The sequence below is a fragment of the Leucopleurus acutus genome (assembly GCF_964270905.1).
Source record: "Leucopleurus acutus genome assembly, chromosome: 10".
In the NCBI taxonomy this organism is placed as follows: domain Eukaryota; kingdom Metazoa; phylum Chordata; class Mammalia; order Artiodactyla; family Delphinidae; genus Leucopleurus; species Leucopleurus acutus.
Window position 1 is genome coordinate 54,501,284 of NC_139153.1, and position 13,824 is coordinate 54,515,107.

The 13,824-nt window shown below is 44.4% G+C and overlaps 1 protein-coding gene across 1 annotated transcript in view; it reads right to left on the reverse strand.

Annotated features, from left to right (window-relative positions):
- Positions 1-8,323: 8,323 nt before the first annotated feature.
- Positions 8,324-13,824, reverse strand: part of TGFBR2 (transforming growth factor beta receptor 2) — a 92,285-nt gene continuing 86,784 nt past the window's right edge. Inside the window, exons 6-7 of the mRNA XM_082847727.1 lie at positions 13,590-13,717; positions 8,324-10,937 (exon numbers count right to left, since the gene is read on the reverse strand). Of these exons, the coding sequence (XP_082703853.1) occupies positions 10,758-10,937; positions 13,590-13,717 (308 nt within the window). The 3' untranslated portion in view covers positions 8,324-10,757. The remainder of the gene's footprint in view (positions 10,938-13,589; positions 13,718-13,824) is intronic.

The window sequence follows — 13,824 nt, forward strand, 5'->3', positions numbered from 1 at the left end:
CTATGAACTTTCCTCTAAGAACTGCTTTTGCTGCATCCCATAGATTTTGAATGGTTGTATTTTTATTGTCGTTTGCCTCAAGGTATTTTTAAATTTCTTCTTTGCTTTCATTGTTGACTCATTGGTTTTTTAGTAGCATGTAGTTTAGTCTCCATGTAAATTTAAGAGTACAGAAATTATTTCAAGCATCTTTTATGACCACAGTGGCATGAAACGAGAAATCAACCACAGAAAAAGAAAAGGAGAACAAACATCTTATGACCATAGCAGAGCCCAAAAGGAAGAAGAAAGATGTTCTTTTTATGTCTGGCAAGGGCTCAACCAATGAGAGACTGTCACAACTCAGCCAATGAAAAGCCACTATTCTTCAAAATCTGAATTCCTCCAGTCGACTCTTTGTTTACTATAGCCCTTTTAACTTCTTTTCTCCCTCTTCATTTATTTTTTAATTTTTAAAAATGTTTTATATGCTTTTTAAAGGTTACTTTCCATTTACAGTTATTACAAAATGTTGGCAGTATCCCCCATGTTGTATAATACATCACTGAGCCTATCTTTCACTCCATAGATTGTACCTCCCACTCCTCCTTCACCTCTCTTTAAAAGAGTTCTCCTCTCCTTGCTGTGCAGGGGACTTGCATGTGACTTGCCATGGTTGCAGACTCCAAATTACAATCTCTTGAGGATCCAAAATAAACCCATTTTTGCTGGAGAAATAAATGGCAGTCTATTTGTTTTAGGTCAACATAGTTTTATAGTGTGTCTTCAAAGTAGATAGAACTTAGTTCGCTTTCAGAATTGTTTGTGCTATCCTAGTTTCTTTGCACTTCTACGTAAATTTTAGAATTTTCTTGCTGATACCTACCAAAAGAAGTGCTAGGGTTTAGATTTAATTGTCTTGACTCTACAGATCAAATTGGAGAGAATCGATGTTTTAACAATATTGAGTCATCCAATTCATGCTCACAGAATAGCACTCCATTTATTTTGGTCTTTTATATTCCTTTCATCAGTTTACTGTAGTTTTCAGCATACAGATCCTGCATACAATTTTTTAGCATTTAAACTGGTAGAGCTTTTCTCACTTTGGGGGGTGTGTGTGTCACAATTATGCTGTCTTCTGCTCCTTATCCTGTTTTTTCACTAGTCATGCTCAATCTGTATATTTTTCAATGAATTTTATAATGTAAATCATTTTCTTTTAATTAATTTTGATGTCATTTCCTTTTTCTAATAAAATAGATCCATACTGTCTACTCAACACTTTGTAATTATAAAAAAAAAATTGGAAAAAACCCAGTGTCTTTGAGTAAGGTGAATGAAGAAATTGTGGTATATTCATGTGTATTGAAAGGTAAACTGAAACATATTAAAAAACCAAAAGTAGTTAGGAGTGCTCCACAGACCAGAGCTAGGGGCAAGGTTTTTATACAGAAGACATGGCTCATCTTCCTCAAGAGTCCATTTTACCCAATGATTTGTGGAACATTATGTCTTTTTAAAAAATTTTATTGGAGTATAGTTGATTTACAATGTTGTGTTAGTTTCAGGTGTAGAGCAAAGTGATTCAGTTATACATATACATACATTCATTCTTTTTTAGATTCTTTTCCATATAGGTTATTACAGAATACTGAGTAGAGTTCCCTATGCTATACAGTAGGTCCCTGTTGGTTATCTATTTTATACATAGTAGTGTGTGTATGTTAATCCCAAGATCCTAATTTATCCCTCTTGCCACGTTTCCCCTTTGGTAACCATAGGTTTGTTTTTGAAATCTGTGAATCTGTTTTATAATAAGTTCATTTATATCATTTTTTTCAAAATTAGATTCCACATGAGTGATATCATAGATATTTGTCTTTCTCTGTCTGACTTACATCACTTAGTATGATAATCTCTAGGTCCATCCATGTTACTGCAAATGGCATTAGTTTATTCTTTTTTATGGCTGAGTAATATTCCATTGTCTCTATGTACCAGTTCTTTATCCATTCATCTGTCGATATACATTTAGGTTGCTTCCATGTCCTGGCTATTGTGACTAGTGCTGCCATGAACATTGGAGTGCATGTATCTTTTTGAATTATGGTTTTCTCCTGATATACACCCAGGAGTGGGATTGCCAGATCTTATGGTATCTCTGTTTTTCATTTTTTAAGGAACTTCCCTATTCTCCATAGTGGCTGTTACAATTTACCTTCCCACCAACAGTGTAGTTGGGTTCCATTTTCTCCATGCCCTCTCCAGCATTTATTGTTCGCAGACTTTTTGATGACTGGTGCCAGGGGATACCTCATGGTAGTTTTGATTTGCATTTCTCTTATCATTAGCAATGCTGAGCATCTTTTCATGTGCTTTTTTTTTTTTTTTTTAAAACAGTGTGAGTAAAATTTACCTCTTGAAATTGGTTTCTTGAAAGTTGGCCCTGTTTTGAATTCCTTTTTGATTACCTACCACAGGACATTTCTTGAGGGCAGGTATATTTATAGCCCCCACAGGTCTTGTTAAGAGGAAGTACCCATAAGCACCAGTTTTAAAGTTTTTGTTATGAGAAATGGCTACAAGGCAGCAGCATTTCTATATGCCCCACTCTGGCAACTTGGGCAACCAGAGCCTTAGGAAATTCGCATTCCTGGGTTATCAGAGTGGAATGTGCTAGAAGAAACTCCTGAGGGCTTGTGTCTCATTACTTCTTCCCCCTTACCCGTCACCCACCAGACAAACCCCAATCCTGCAAAACCACTACGTTGAGGGTGCTGTCATCTGTAGGTGGGGCAACTGTAAGGAAGGAGGATGGAGGTAGGAATCCCACCACCAGGAGATGTGGAGACCAGGTGACTTTTCAAAGCTCTTCCAAACCAGAGGGTCCACCCTTCTTTGGGTGCAATGGGCTTGGTTTAGCTTTTGAAGGACCTGCCTGGATCTGGAGCTTGTGGTCCCATCTAGAGGGGACCAGGCACTGCAGGTCCAAGGGGGGCTCATTTGCTGGTACATTCTCCCCAGCTCCCTCAGCCCCATGAGAGTCTAGCCTTGGGACCCAAGCCTGCTCAGGCTCCAGGGGATGTGACACCAACCCAGGTCACCAAGTCCTGAGGAGAATAGAGTAGGCATTTCTTTCCTTTTTTTTTTAAATTTTTATTTTCTGTTGAGTATGGTTGATTTACAATGTTGTGTTTTTATGAGGTGTACAGTAACTTGATTCAGTTATACATATACATGTACCTATTATTTTTCAGATTCTTTTCCCACATAGGTTATTACAGACTGTTGAATAGAGTTCCCTGTGCTATACAGTAGGTCCTCGTTGATTATCTATTTTATATATAGTAGTGTATATGTGTTAATGCCAACCTCCTAATTTCTCTCTCCCCCTTCCTCAACTTCCCCCTTTGGTAACTCTTTTCTTTCCTAAGTCTGTGAGTCTGTTTTTGTTTTGTCAATTAGTTCATCTGTATCAGTTTTTAGATTCCACAGGTAAGCAATCTCATATGATATTTGTCTTTCTCTGTCTGATTTACTTCCCTTAGTGTGATCATCTCTAGGTCCATCCATGTTGCTGTAAATGGCATGATTTCATTGTTTTTATGGCCGAGTAATATTCCATTGTATGTATGTACCACATCTTCTTTATCCATTCATCTGTCCATGGACATTTAGGTTGCTTCTGTGTCTTGGCTGTTGTAAATAATGCTGCAGTGAACGTTGGGGTCCATGTATCTTTTTGAACCATGGTTTTCTCTGGACGTATGCCAGGAGTGGGATTGCCAGATCATATGGTAGCTTTGTTCTTAGTTTTTGTTAAGGAACCTCCACACAGTTTTCCATAGTAGCTGTATCAATTTACGTTCCCACCACGGGTGCAGGAGGGTTCCCTTTTCTCTACACCCTTTCCCGCATTTATTGTTTGTAGACTTTTTAATGATGGCCATTTTGACTGGTGCTAGGTGATACCTCATTGTAGTTTTGATTTGCATTTCTCTGATAGTGATGTTGAGACATTACGTCTTTGAAATATGACAACATCACAACTTCATTTTGGAGTAGATAATAATTAATGCTTATGTGCACCAGTCTCTGTTCTAATGACTTTGAAAACAGTAACTCTATTTTTATAGTAATTCTTACTACTCTCTCAGGTAGATCCTGTCATTACCCATTTTACATGGTAAGAAACCAAAGTAATAAAATGATTAAAAGGTTCATTGCCATGTCAGTCATTGTGGAGCTGACAATAATTTGAACCAAACCAAGGGGATCTGACTCCAGAGGTCCCAATTTTAATGATTTTGTTAGAATATTTAGACAAAATATGACATTTCAAAGGCACTTCATCTTTCTGGTGACACACCAGCACCAGGGCTATCATTATTCTATTGTCTACACAGCAGACATGGAGGGGGGAAGATTCAAGGACAGTTTCAGCAACACCGATTGCACAGGGTGCACGCAGAGTGAGTTTTTAGCATTGTGTGTGTGTGTGTGTGTGTGTGTGTGTGTGTGTGTGTGTGTGTGTGTAGAGGAAGAGTGAGAGAGAGCACACATTTCACACCGTGTGCAATTTTAGCTTAATTAGAATAGGAAGACTATTGACAAGCTATTTTTAAATGCACCAAAGATCAGGAGGTGTATTAGAATTAAATTACACCGTGTGAGGCTGATTGGCAGGCCATGTAATGGGGGAAGGTTCACAATCTTGTCTTTATCTGCAGTTTGCAAAGTAGGCCCAAAAGCCATAGCCCACACCCATAGTCTGGAGCTATAATTATCCAAGTAAAAAAAGAAATACTAATTGGAAATGTGATAAGCAACGATTAGGCAGCCTATTTCAGAAGGAAAATGAACAGAATTGCAGATGCCAACTGTGGTGACTTGTGAAAAAGGATGGACACGCTTGCTTAGATGAAAACTTCTCTGTCACCCTGGGAAGGGTTTTCCCTCGGGACTAGACTATTAGTGTACACCCTGTCATTTGCATAGGGAGCTTAAAACAAAAACCACCACTGCCAGGCACAGAGAGCGCCTGCATTCCAAAGCTGCTGACGGGTGCAAGGACCAGGACCCCGCTGAGGGCACTTGGAGACTTACTGCCAACCGGGAATGCTCCCGACTTTGCAGTAGCCAGGACTGAAATAACCCGGGTAAAACAGAGCCTGTAAGGGGGGGGCGTCAGAGGACCTTGGCTCCTGTTTTGGCTGGAGCACTTGGGCTGGAGCCCAGAGTCCATGTGCCTTTGAGGAATGACTTTTGCTCCCTGATGGCCACCCTGGCCCCTCCAGTGTGCATTGCATCTTCCTCCTGTGGATTTGACCCTAAAGAATCAGACCTCGAGCATTCCAGGACTCCACCTTGCCCTTCAACTCCAGCTTCACCTTGTGTTCAGGGTCTGCATGCGGGCTCTGGAGTCTGACTGCTTCAGTTCCAATCCTGGCCTTAAGACCGCTCACTGTGGGACTCTTAGTAATACCTTGCTCCCTGCCTGTTTCCTCAACTCTTATATGGACGTAAGACTACCTCATAGGTTGGTGGTGAAGATTAAAGCAGGTAAAGATGGTAAAACACAGAGAATGGTGTTTGGTGCTTCCCGAGTGCTCCATGAATGTTAGCAATTCATACGGATTTGCTTCCTTGTGGGGAGCACGCCAACCTCATCATTCATATTCCCAGCCCCTGCAGTTGCCAAAAATAAGGACTGTTATCTACTTAATGCATTTTAAAAAGTCAATTCAAGTTTTTAAACCCAGCTATATTTCAAGCAATAATATTTGTGAAAGCCCAGGGTAAATGTGTTTATTTTTTCTAGTACATGTTAAAATAAAAACAGACCCACTAAAATAATGTTTTTAAAGGTTGGCACAATCTGAAACTGTCTGAAGGAGTGGGCACACTCCACACATTAGGCAACACTATTCACTCGTCCTCCAGTTGTGCTCTCGGCAAGAATTTAGACAGCAGTTCTCATGTGAGTGGAAGCAAGTGGAGCAATAGAGATAAGAACACACCTTCCTTGCTCCCACTGTGCAGACAGACCCCCGGGGGGTGGGGGTGGATGAGAACAATGATGGTGCTATGGGGTGTTTCATGGTGGTACAGCCCTCTCATCCTGCTGGGCAGGCCAGGTCCCTCAGGAGACAATACGAGAAAAGAACCAAGCATTATTCCAAATTATTATTTCAAATTTGAAGTCCAGGACACCTTGGCTTTGCAAGCAGACCTATCTCTGTGAGACCCTAGGCTTCTTACTGGGGTCCTTCGAGTGTGATTTCTCATCTGTAAAATGGGCACACTACCTACTTCATGGACCTAGTCTTGGCAGGTGCTCAGTGAATGGGCGTCCTCCCCAGATGACCAGTACTCACCCAGGACAGGAGCTTCCCTGTGCTCCAGGCCTGCAGTGTGTGTCCACTTCTCTGTGTTGTTAACGCCCTCTAGGATGTATCTCAGGTTCGGCCTCTTTGGAAAGCAGCCCTGACACACTAAACCAACCGAATACTGGCCAGTATGCACTGAAGGCTTTCCAAGTTCAAGACGCAACACCAGTATTCCTTACCACAGTGGTCACTGGTATGGGATGAAGCCTGTAAAATCCCACTGTACATATAATTAAACTGAGGCATGGACAGCGTAAGTAATTTGCCCAGGTCACACAGGTGGTAAGTGGAGGAGCAGGAAACTGCTAAAATTAGTAACCTCTAAAACTGCCAAGCTACTAGTTAAGACAGCACTACAACTAATGCCCGCAGTAGTACAGGACCCCATCATCCAGCTAAGTGATTCTCAGCTGAGAGTGAAGACTTTTGTCCCCCAGAGGATATGTGGCAATGTTTGGTGACATTTCTGGTTGTTGCAGCTGTGGGGCGGGTGCACTGCTGGTGGGAGTGCACATACTGGTGCAGCCACTATGGAGGCGAGCAGTGTGGACAGTCCTCAAGAAGTTAAAGATAGAGCTACCACACAATCCAGCAATTCCACCTCTCGGTATTTATCTGAAGAAAGTGAAGACGTTAACTTGAAAACATATCTGCGTCCCATGTTCACTGCAGCATTATTTATGAAAGCCAAGATAACCATGCAACTTAAGTGTCCATTGATGGATGAATGGATAAAAAAAAAGTGGCGTATGTATACAATGGAATGTTTTTCAGCCATAAAAACATAAAATCTTGCCATTTGTGACAACATGGACAGAACTTGGCATCACGCTTAGTGAAGTAAGTCAGAAAAAGGCTAATACCATATGATCTCACTTATATGTGGAATTGGAAAAAACAAAGCAAACAAGATTCAGAGGACAGGCTGGTGGTGGCCAGAGGCAGGGGGTGGGGAGTGGATGAAATGGGTGAAGGGGGTCAGAAGGTACAAACTTACAGTTTATAACATAAATAAGTCCTGGGGATGTAATGTGTGACAGCATGGTGACGATAGTTAATAATACTATGCTGCATATTTGAAAGTTGCTAAGAAAGTCGATCTTAAACGTTCTCATCACAAGAAAAAAAAATCCTGCAACTCTGTATGATGACGGATGTTAACCAGACTTACTGTGATCATTTCACAGTACATACAAATATTGCATCATTATGTTGTATACCTGAAACATACAATTTCGTATGTCAATTATACCTCAATGAAAAAGCTCCAAGTGGGATGGGGTGGCTGGGTAGAAAGGAAGAGGGAGGAAGCGTGACACATGGCGGGGTGGGGGGAGGGGAGAGATAGCAGCAGCCTGTTAACTGAGAGGAGTGGGGAGGGAGAAGTGGGCATGCGCGGAGCCCGCTGCGCACCCCGCGAGAAACCATGTGTGGATGCGGGCCGCTCTCGGGACCCGGGGACAGGGGAGATGGTGGTCGGGGATGTAGAGGGACACCGTGCCGGACCTGGGATAAGGGGCAAGCCACCACCAGCATCTGCCACATTTCCCAGTACTGAAGTGACTGCTTTTTTAAAAACAGGGACCTGGGCTTCCCTGGTGGCACAGTGGTTGAGAGTCCGCCTGCCGATGCAAGGCACACGGGTTCGTGCCCCGGTCCGGGAAGATCCCACATGCCGCGGAGCGGCTGGGCCCGTGAGCCTTGGCCGCTGAGCCTGCGCGTCCGGAGCCTGTGCTCCGCAGCGGGAGAGGCCACAACAGTGACAGGCCCGCGTACAGCAAAAAAACAAACAAAAAAAAACACAGGGACCTGACACTGTCAGTTGAAGAAGACAGTGACTATGGAAAAGTTGGAGAGGATTTGTCTTGTGGCTTTTTCTGCACAAACTGCAAAATAACCAAATGAGGCTTGTGGACCCCTATGAATAGGAACAGGAGGCAGGAAGCTGACCTGAGTATTTTTGTTTTATTCCATCGAATAAACATTTTATTTATATAAAAGACAAACAATGCATAGAATGAAAATAAGTGCTTGACACAGTTGATATAAAAAGAGTATATAGCATTCACATTCCTATTTTAATAAATGAGTACGGGTGAAGTGTTCCATAAAAGAATAAAACTTTCCCTTTATGTAGAGTAGTGAAAAAAGTCAGTATTTTTAGGAACTACAGAATGATATTCCTTGGTCTTTTTCTTGAATAAGGGAAACAAACATAAAACAAGCCACAGTATCATCTGACACTACATTCCAGTTTATGCTGATGACCACCCAGAAGTGATAAAGCTCTTTTGACTCTTGGAAGATCCCATAATGGACTAGTATTCTAGAAATTCACCACTAGAGGTCAATGAGCAACAGCTATTGGGACGGCCTCACCAGCCCTAAAGTGCAGGGGATTTCTGGGCACTTCCGCAGCATTGCGGGTCAAACTACCTTAAGTCTCTCAGCCCACCCCACCGAGCAGGGTTCCTAAAAGTTCCACCTAATCCCAAACTTCAGCATATCTGCTAAAACCCCAATGAGATGAGACCTTCCAAAACCCAAGTAGAGCTGGTCACTGCCAGTCCCTCTCCAATAATCCTATTTGGCTGAAAATAAGCTTCAAAAACATTTTTAAAAAATTGTTATTTGCAGCATTAACACTTGTTTGTGGATTAACGAGTTTCCTATGGAGTAGTAAAGCACATTCTTTGTTCTTGTCCATGTGGACACAGATTTCCTAACTGTACGTGGGACTCCTGTGTCCCACATTCAAATTCTGCAAAGGTTGGGAAGGCAGGTGTGACTGAGACCAGTAACAACGACAACAGTTTCTTGGAGTAAAGAGCACCCTCTGAAAGCAGAGGGGGAAGCTCTTAAAATACAAGCAAAATAGATTTGGGTTAACAGGGAACACCCAGAGGAGGTCCCCGTTAGTCCAAAAGAAGGCCAGCTTCAAATCTTAACCCCAGGAAGGGAATCAAAATCATACTCTATAGCCAGAGAAGGAGTGCGTGGACGCACATTTCTCACAGGGGCCCTTGGTTGGAAGCAGGTTTAATTCCCAGACTGGGGTGGGGGTGGGTGGAAAACACAAACGTTCATGGCGGAAGTGAGCAGCTTTCTAAGAGTGTCCACACCTGCGTCTGTGAATGATGTGGACCAGAGAGACCTGGAAACCATTTGCTCTCTAGTCTTACTTGAGGATCCAAATTTTTTTTTTTTTTTTTTGCAAAATCTCCAAGTATTTAAAAAGTGCCTCGATTTTGTTAAACACCGTGCTGGCCAAGCAACACACACGTTCAGAGTGCCTGAGGAGACTCCTGATGTGGCAGTGCTGTGCTGCTCAAATACTTTCCCCTTGGCCAAAATGTGCTCGAGTCCCCTGAAGCCCAGAGCATAGAACCTACTAGTGTTGCATAGAAAGCTGGAGACTGAAACCAAGAGTGATAAAAAAAACTAAACATAAAGAACCTGGAAGGGAGACCTATTCCCTTTTAGGAAACAGGGAACAGTAACATAGGTATGGGGGGGGGAATTTTTAAAAAAATAACAATTTCTCATTAGTAGAACGTGTGGCAATTTCACGGGTGGGGAAATGTGTCCTGATTTTTCTGTAGCCTGTGAAGGTAAAACATGGGGCTTAAAACATTTAAGCAATTAGAAATGGAGCAAAGTTTCTGAACTAGCTGAGGAAGGAGGTTCACAAACCAGAGGTGGGTCGTGAAGCTCCGGTGACAAGTCCAGGAGAGATGATGGCACACAGGGACCCCAGGGTCTGGTCCCCAAACAGTGCGACTCCAATCAGCTCCATGGCCAGAACAGGACCCAGTACAGGGAATTATTACTTTGCAAAAGCAAGTGCAACTTGGCCACAGCAGGCTCTGAGACCTGGAGTCTCTCTCTGAAGGCAAAGACTGCACCCCCCCCGCACCCCCCCAACCCCTGTGTGCTCAGAGGCCCAGCACACGAGTGACTGCCAAGTGCTGAGGCTGCCCCAGAGCCCTTCCTTCTGTGCTCAGTGCCAAGCTCGCCCATCCAACCCATTTCTTGGGCATATTTGATCTTTTTCCTCACCTCTTTCTAGAGTATGGCCGTATAGATAGATATAAACATATATAGATATATATATAAAACATAGCTATTCCATATTTATATACAGGCATTAATAAAGTGCAAATGTTATTGGCTATTGTAAAAATCAATCTCATTTCCTGAGGAAGTGCTAACACAGCTTATCCTATGACAAAGTCAAAGACATAGGACGCTTCCTGTCACCCCCTCCCCAGCTCGGGGGGGAGGGAGCGGCCCCGGGGTTCCAGGAAGCATCGTTCAGGGGCAGCTTCCTGCTGCCTCTGTTCTTTGGCCACAGGGGCAGCCACACTCGGCCAGCCGCTGGAAGAGCTATTTGGTAGTGTTCAGGGAGCCGTCTTCGGGAATCTTCTCCTCTGAACTGCTCCTGCCCGAGAGTCTGTCCAGATGCTCCAGCTCACTGAAGCGCTCGGCCACACACTGTGCCGTGAGCCGGGCCTCGGGGTCGTGGTCCCAGCATTCGGCCAGCGTCTCACACACCATCTGGATGCCCTGCAGGGGGAGAGGGTCCACAGGCCTCTGAGAGGGGATGGCGGCTCCTGGAGGCAAGGCAGCCCCTGCCTTGTCTCTGCCGCCATCGCTCTGTCCCCGCCTGCAGGCCAATCCCCAGCACCATCTAACTGCAGCTGCAGGCGGCCAGCGTTCCGGGGCCATCTGATCATAGGAAGTGGGGAAATGAAGACACAGCACAAGGCCCCCCAGTAGGCTCCTGGGGCACAGCAGCATCCCCAATCCTGAAAACTCCCGTGAAGTGGGCTTCTAATGCCATTTCACACCTTTCTGTTTGGTGGGGAGGGGCATAGCTTTAGGCTTTACTGTTGAGGGCAGTTTTAGGTTCATAGCAAAATCAAGTGGAAATTACAGAGTTTCCATATACGCCCTCCAGCCTCGCGGACAACCTGCCCCTCCATCAACACCTTGCATCTGTGTGTGCATTTGTTAAAATCGGTGAACCAACACTGACACGTCACTATCAACCAAAGTCAACCAGAACACAGTTCACGGTAATGTACAGGACGTGGATTCTGGCAGATGTGTCCATCATCACAGGATCCACAGAAGGCCACTGCCCTAAACAGCCTCTGTGCTCCACCTGTCACCCCTCCTTCCTCCCCCCTCAGCCCTGACCACCACTGATCTGCTTATTGTCTTAATGGTTTTGCCTTCTCCAGAGAGTCTTAAGAGCTGGAATCATGTACACATTCCTATGTAAACAGGACTGAATATCTGAGTGAAGTCCAGGCATTGGTCTGGTTGCATTTTCTGGGTTCAAGTCCCATCTTCCAGCAGCTGCTGGGGAGACCCTCTGCTAGGCCCCTCCTCTCCTGCATCAGGCTGGGCCCTGTCTGTCTTTGTAGGTCCTGCAGACTGTTTCAGAGAGTTCAGCCTAACCCCATAAAGGCCCCATTCAAAAGGCCCATCCAGAAAATGCTGCCCACAATGTGTGACAAGGGTCTTCTTTCATGGCTTTAATTTTTATTTTGCATTGCAAATATTTTTGTTATTTCAAGTCATTTTTTGGAAATAAAGCAGGCACAGATTAACTAGATAGCCCAATAGGTGGAAACAGACTGTGCTCTTGCCAACCAGAGGCCCAACCCTATCACTGGTGTCCCCTCACATGAGTGGCCAGGTGGAATGGATCAATCCCCACTCTGCCCTGAGAATGGCACTCTCCTGTCTGCAGTCTAACCAGCAACTTTCCCCACACACCTAGGAACCTGACCCTCCCTTCCCGCCCTGTGAGTGAGTTCATGATGTTGAATTAATTGTGTAATTCACCTAATTGGTGGTATTGATTGATGGCCCTGTTAAGAGTGGAGTGTTATTGTTGGTACACAAGTAACATTTATTTTATTCTGGCACTGTAATTACAGGCAGTAAATTAAATTAAATATTAAGCATTAACTTGAAATAAATAGGGCAGCAAATCTCATTAAGAGAAAAAATGTATTATGCAAATTCTTTCCAGAATTTTATCATCATGAATAATGGCTTCATTAGAAGAACTGTACAGCAGAGGAGGCAACAAGAGTTTGAAAGAAACAATACTAGTGCCTTCTGATTTCAGAGTTAACACAAAATAGTCTTGCATTTTCAAAGCCAAAGAGGCTTTCCTGAAACCCAAGGAGAAGCCCTAGGCCACGTCCTGGTCCACGCTCTCCCCCGGCTTTATCAGGGTCTGTCCGCTGAAGCGGCTCTTGGCGAGGGCTGGCACACACCAGGCTTCCTGCTCCATCTGTCTCCTTGATTGCACCTGACTTATCTGCCTTGCCCTTAGGAAACCTATGACTTAGCCCCAGCCTTCCCTGGGTAAGGGAATTCAGCCAAAGGCAGCCATAAATGGTTTACGTCAATGGAAAGGACAGTCTTGTCAGTGAGCTATGGGCACAGGCCCCTCTCCCTCATTCACGGCTCTTCCCTGCTGTGACTGGCAGTCCCCAGCTCTCACAACCTATGCCTCCTTCTTTGCCTCTGATTGGGGGCATTTTGATGAGGGGAGTTTGGATAGGTCTCCCTGTATGTCAGAACCACTGCCCTGCTATGGATGGATGGCCTTACCTATCATTGCTTAAAAAGAAAAAAAAAAAAAGAAGCCATTAGGAAGTTCTGGAAAGACAGATTTCCTATTTGTTCCCTTGCCCTTTGCTCTTCTGTGCTTTCCTTTATCCCAGCCTCCTTCTCGACACACCTGCCGTGCCGCAGCCTGAGCGCACAGCAGCCCCTTGCAGGCCAGCTGGCTGCCAAACACCCCTTCTTTCTCACTAAGTATTTCCTGCCAGAGCTGAAGATTCCCAGAAGAAAACAGTTGGAACCCAGAAGGGAACAAAACATAAACTCCCTATAAGAGGTGAGTGGCACAGGCTGCAAACAAAATATTTTAACTCAGAAGCAAGACGGCTTGGACAATATGACAAATGCCCGTCAAATGATTCTGTGTGAGCCCTTTCTGAATGGTGGGTAGAACGTGCAATAACAAGGTCATCCCACTTTACTGAAACTTCTTTATAAAGAAAAGTGAACAGGGTCGTGGAAAACAAAGGGACCGGCCTCAGATTGATGCCCAATAGCCAGGAATTCTCTCCTACCTAAGGTATTACTCCGGATGAACTTTACTTGCCGTCCGCAACAGTCACTCCTTACCTGGTGGGTGAGCCAGGAGCTTGGGATTTCGGGTCGTCCTCGATCTCTCAACACGTTGTCCTTCATGCTTTCGACACAGGGATGCTCCCGCACCTTGGAACCGAATGGAGGCTCATAATCCTTCACTTCTGTTGGAGAGAGCAGGCAAACACAGGGCCCTTGAGAAGGGTGTGCACAGCTAAGACAGAGTGTGATGCACCTGTGATTACGCTAGGGGCACTTTTTAATTCTTGTG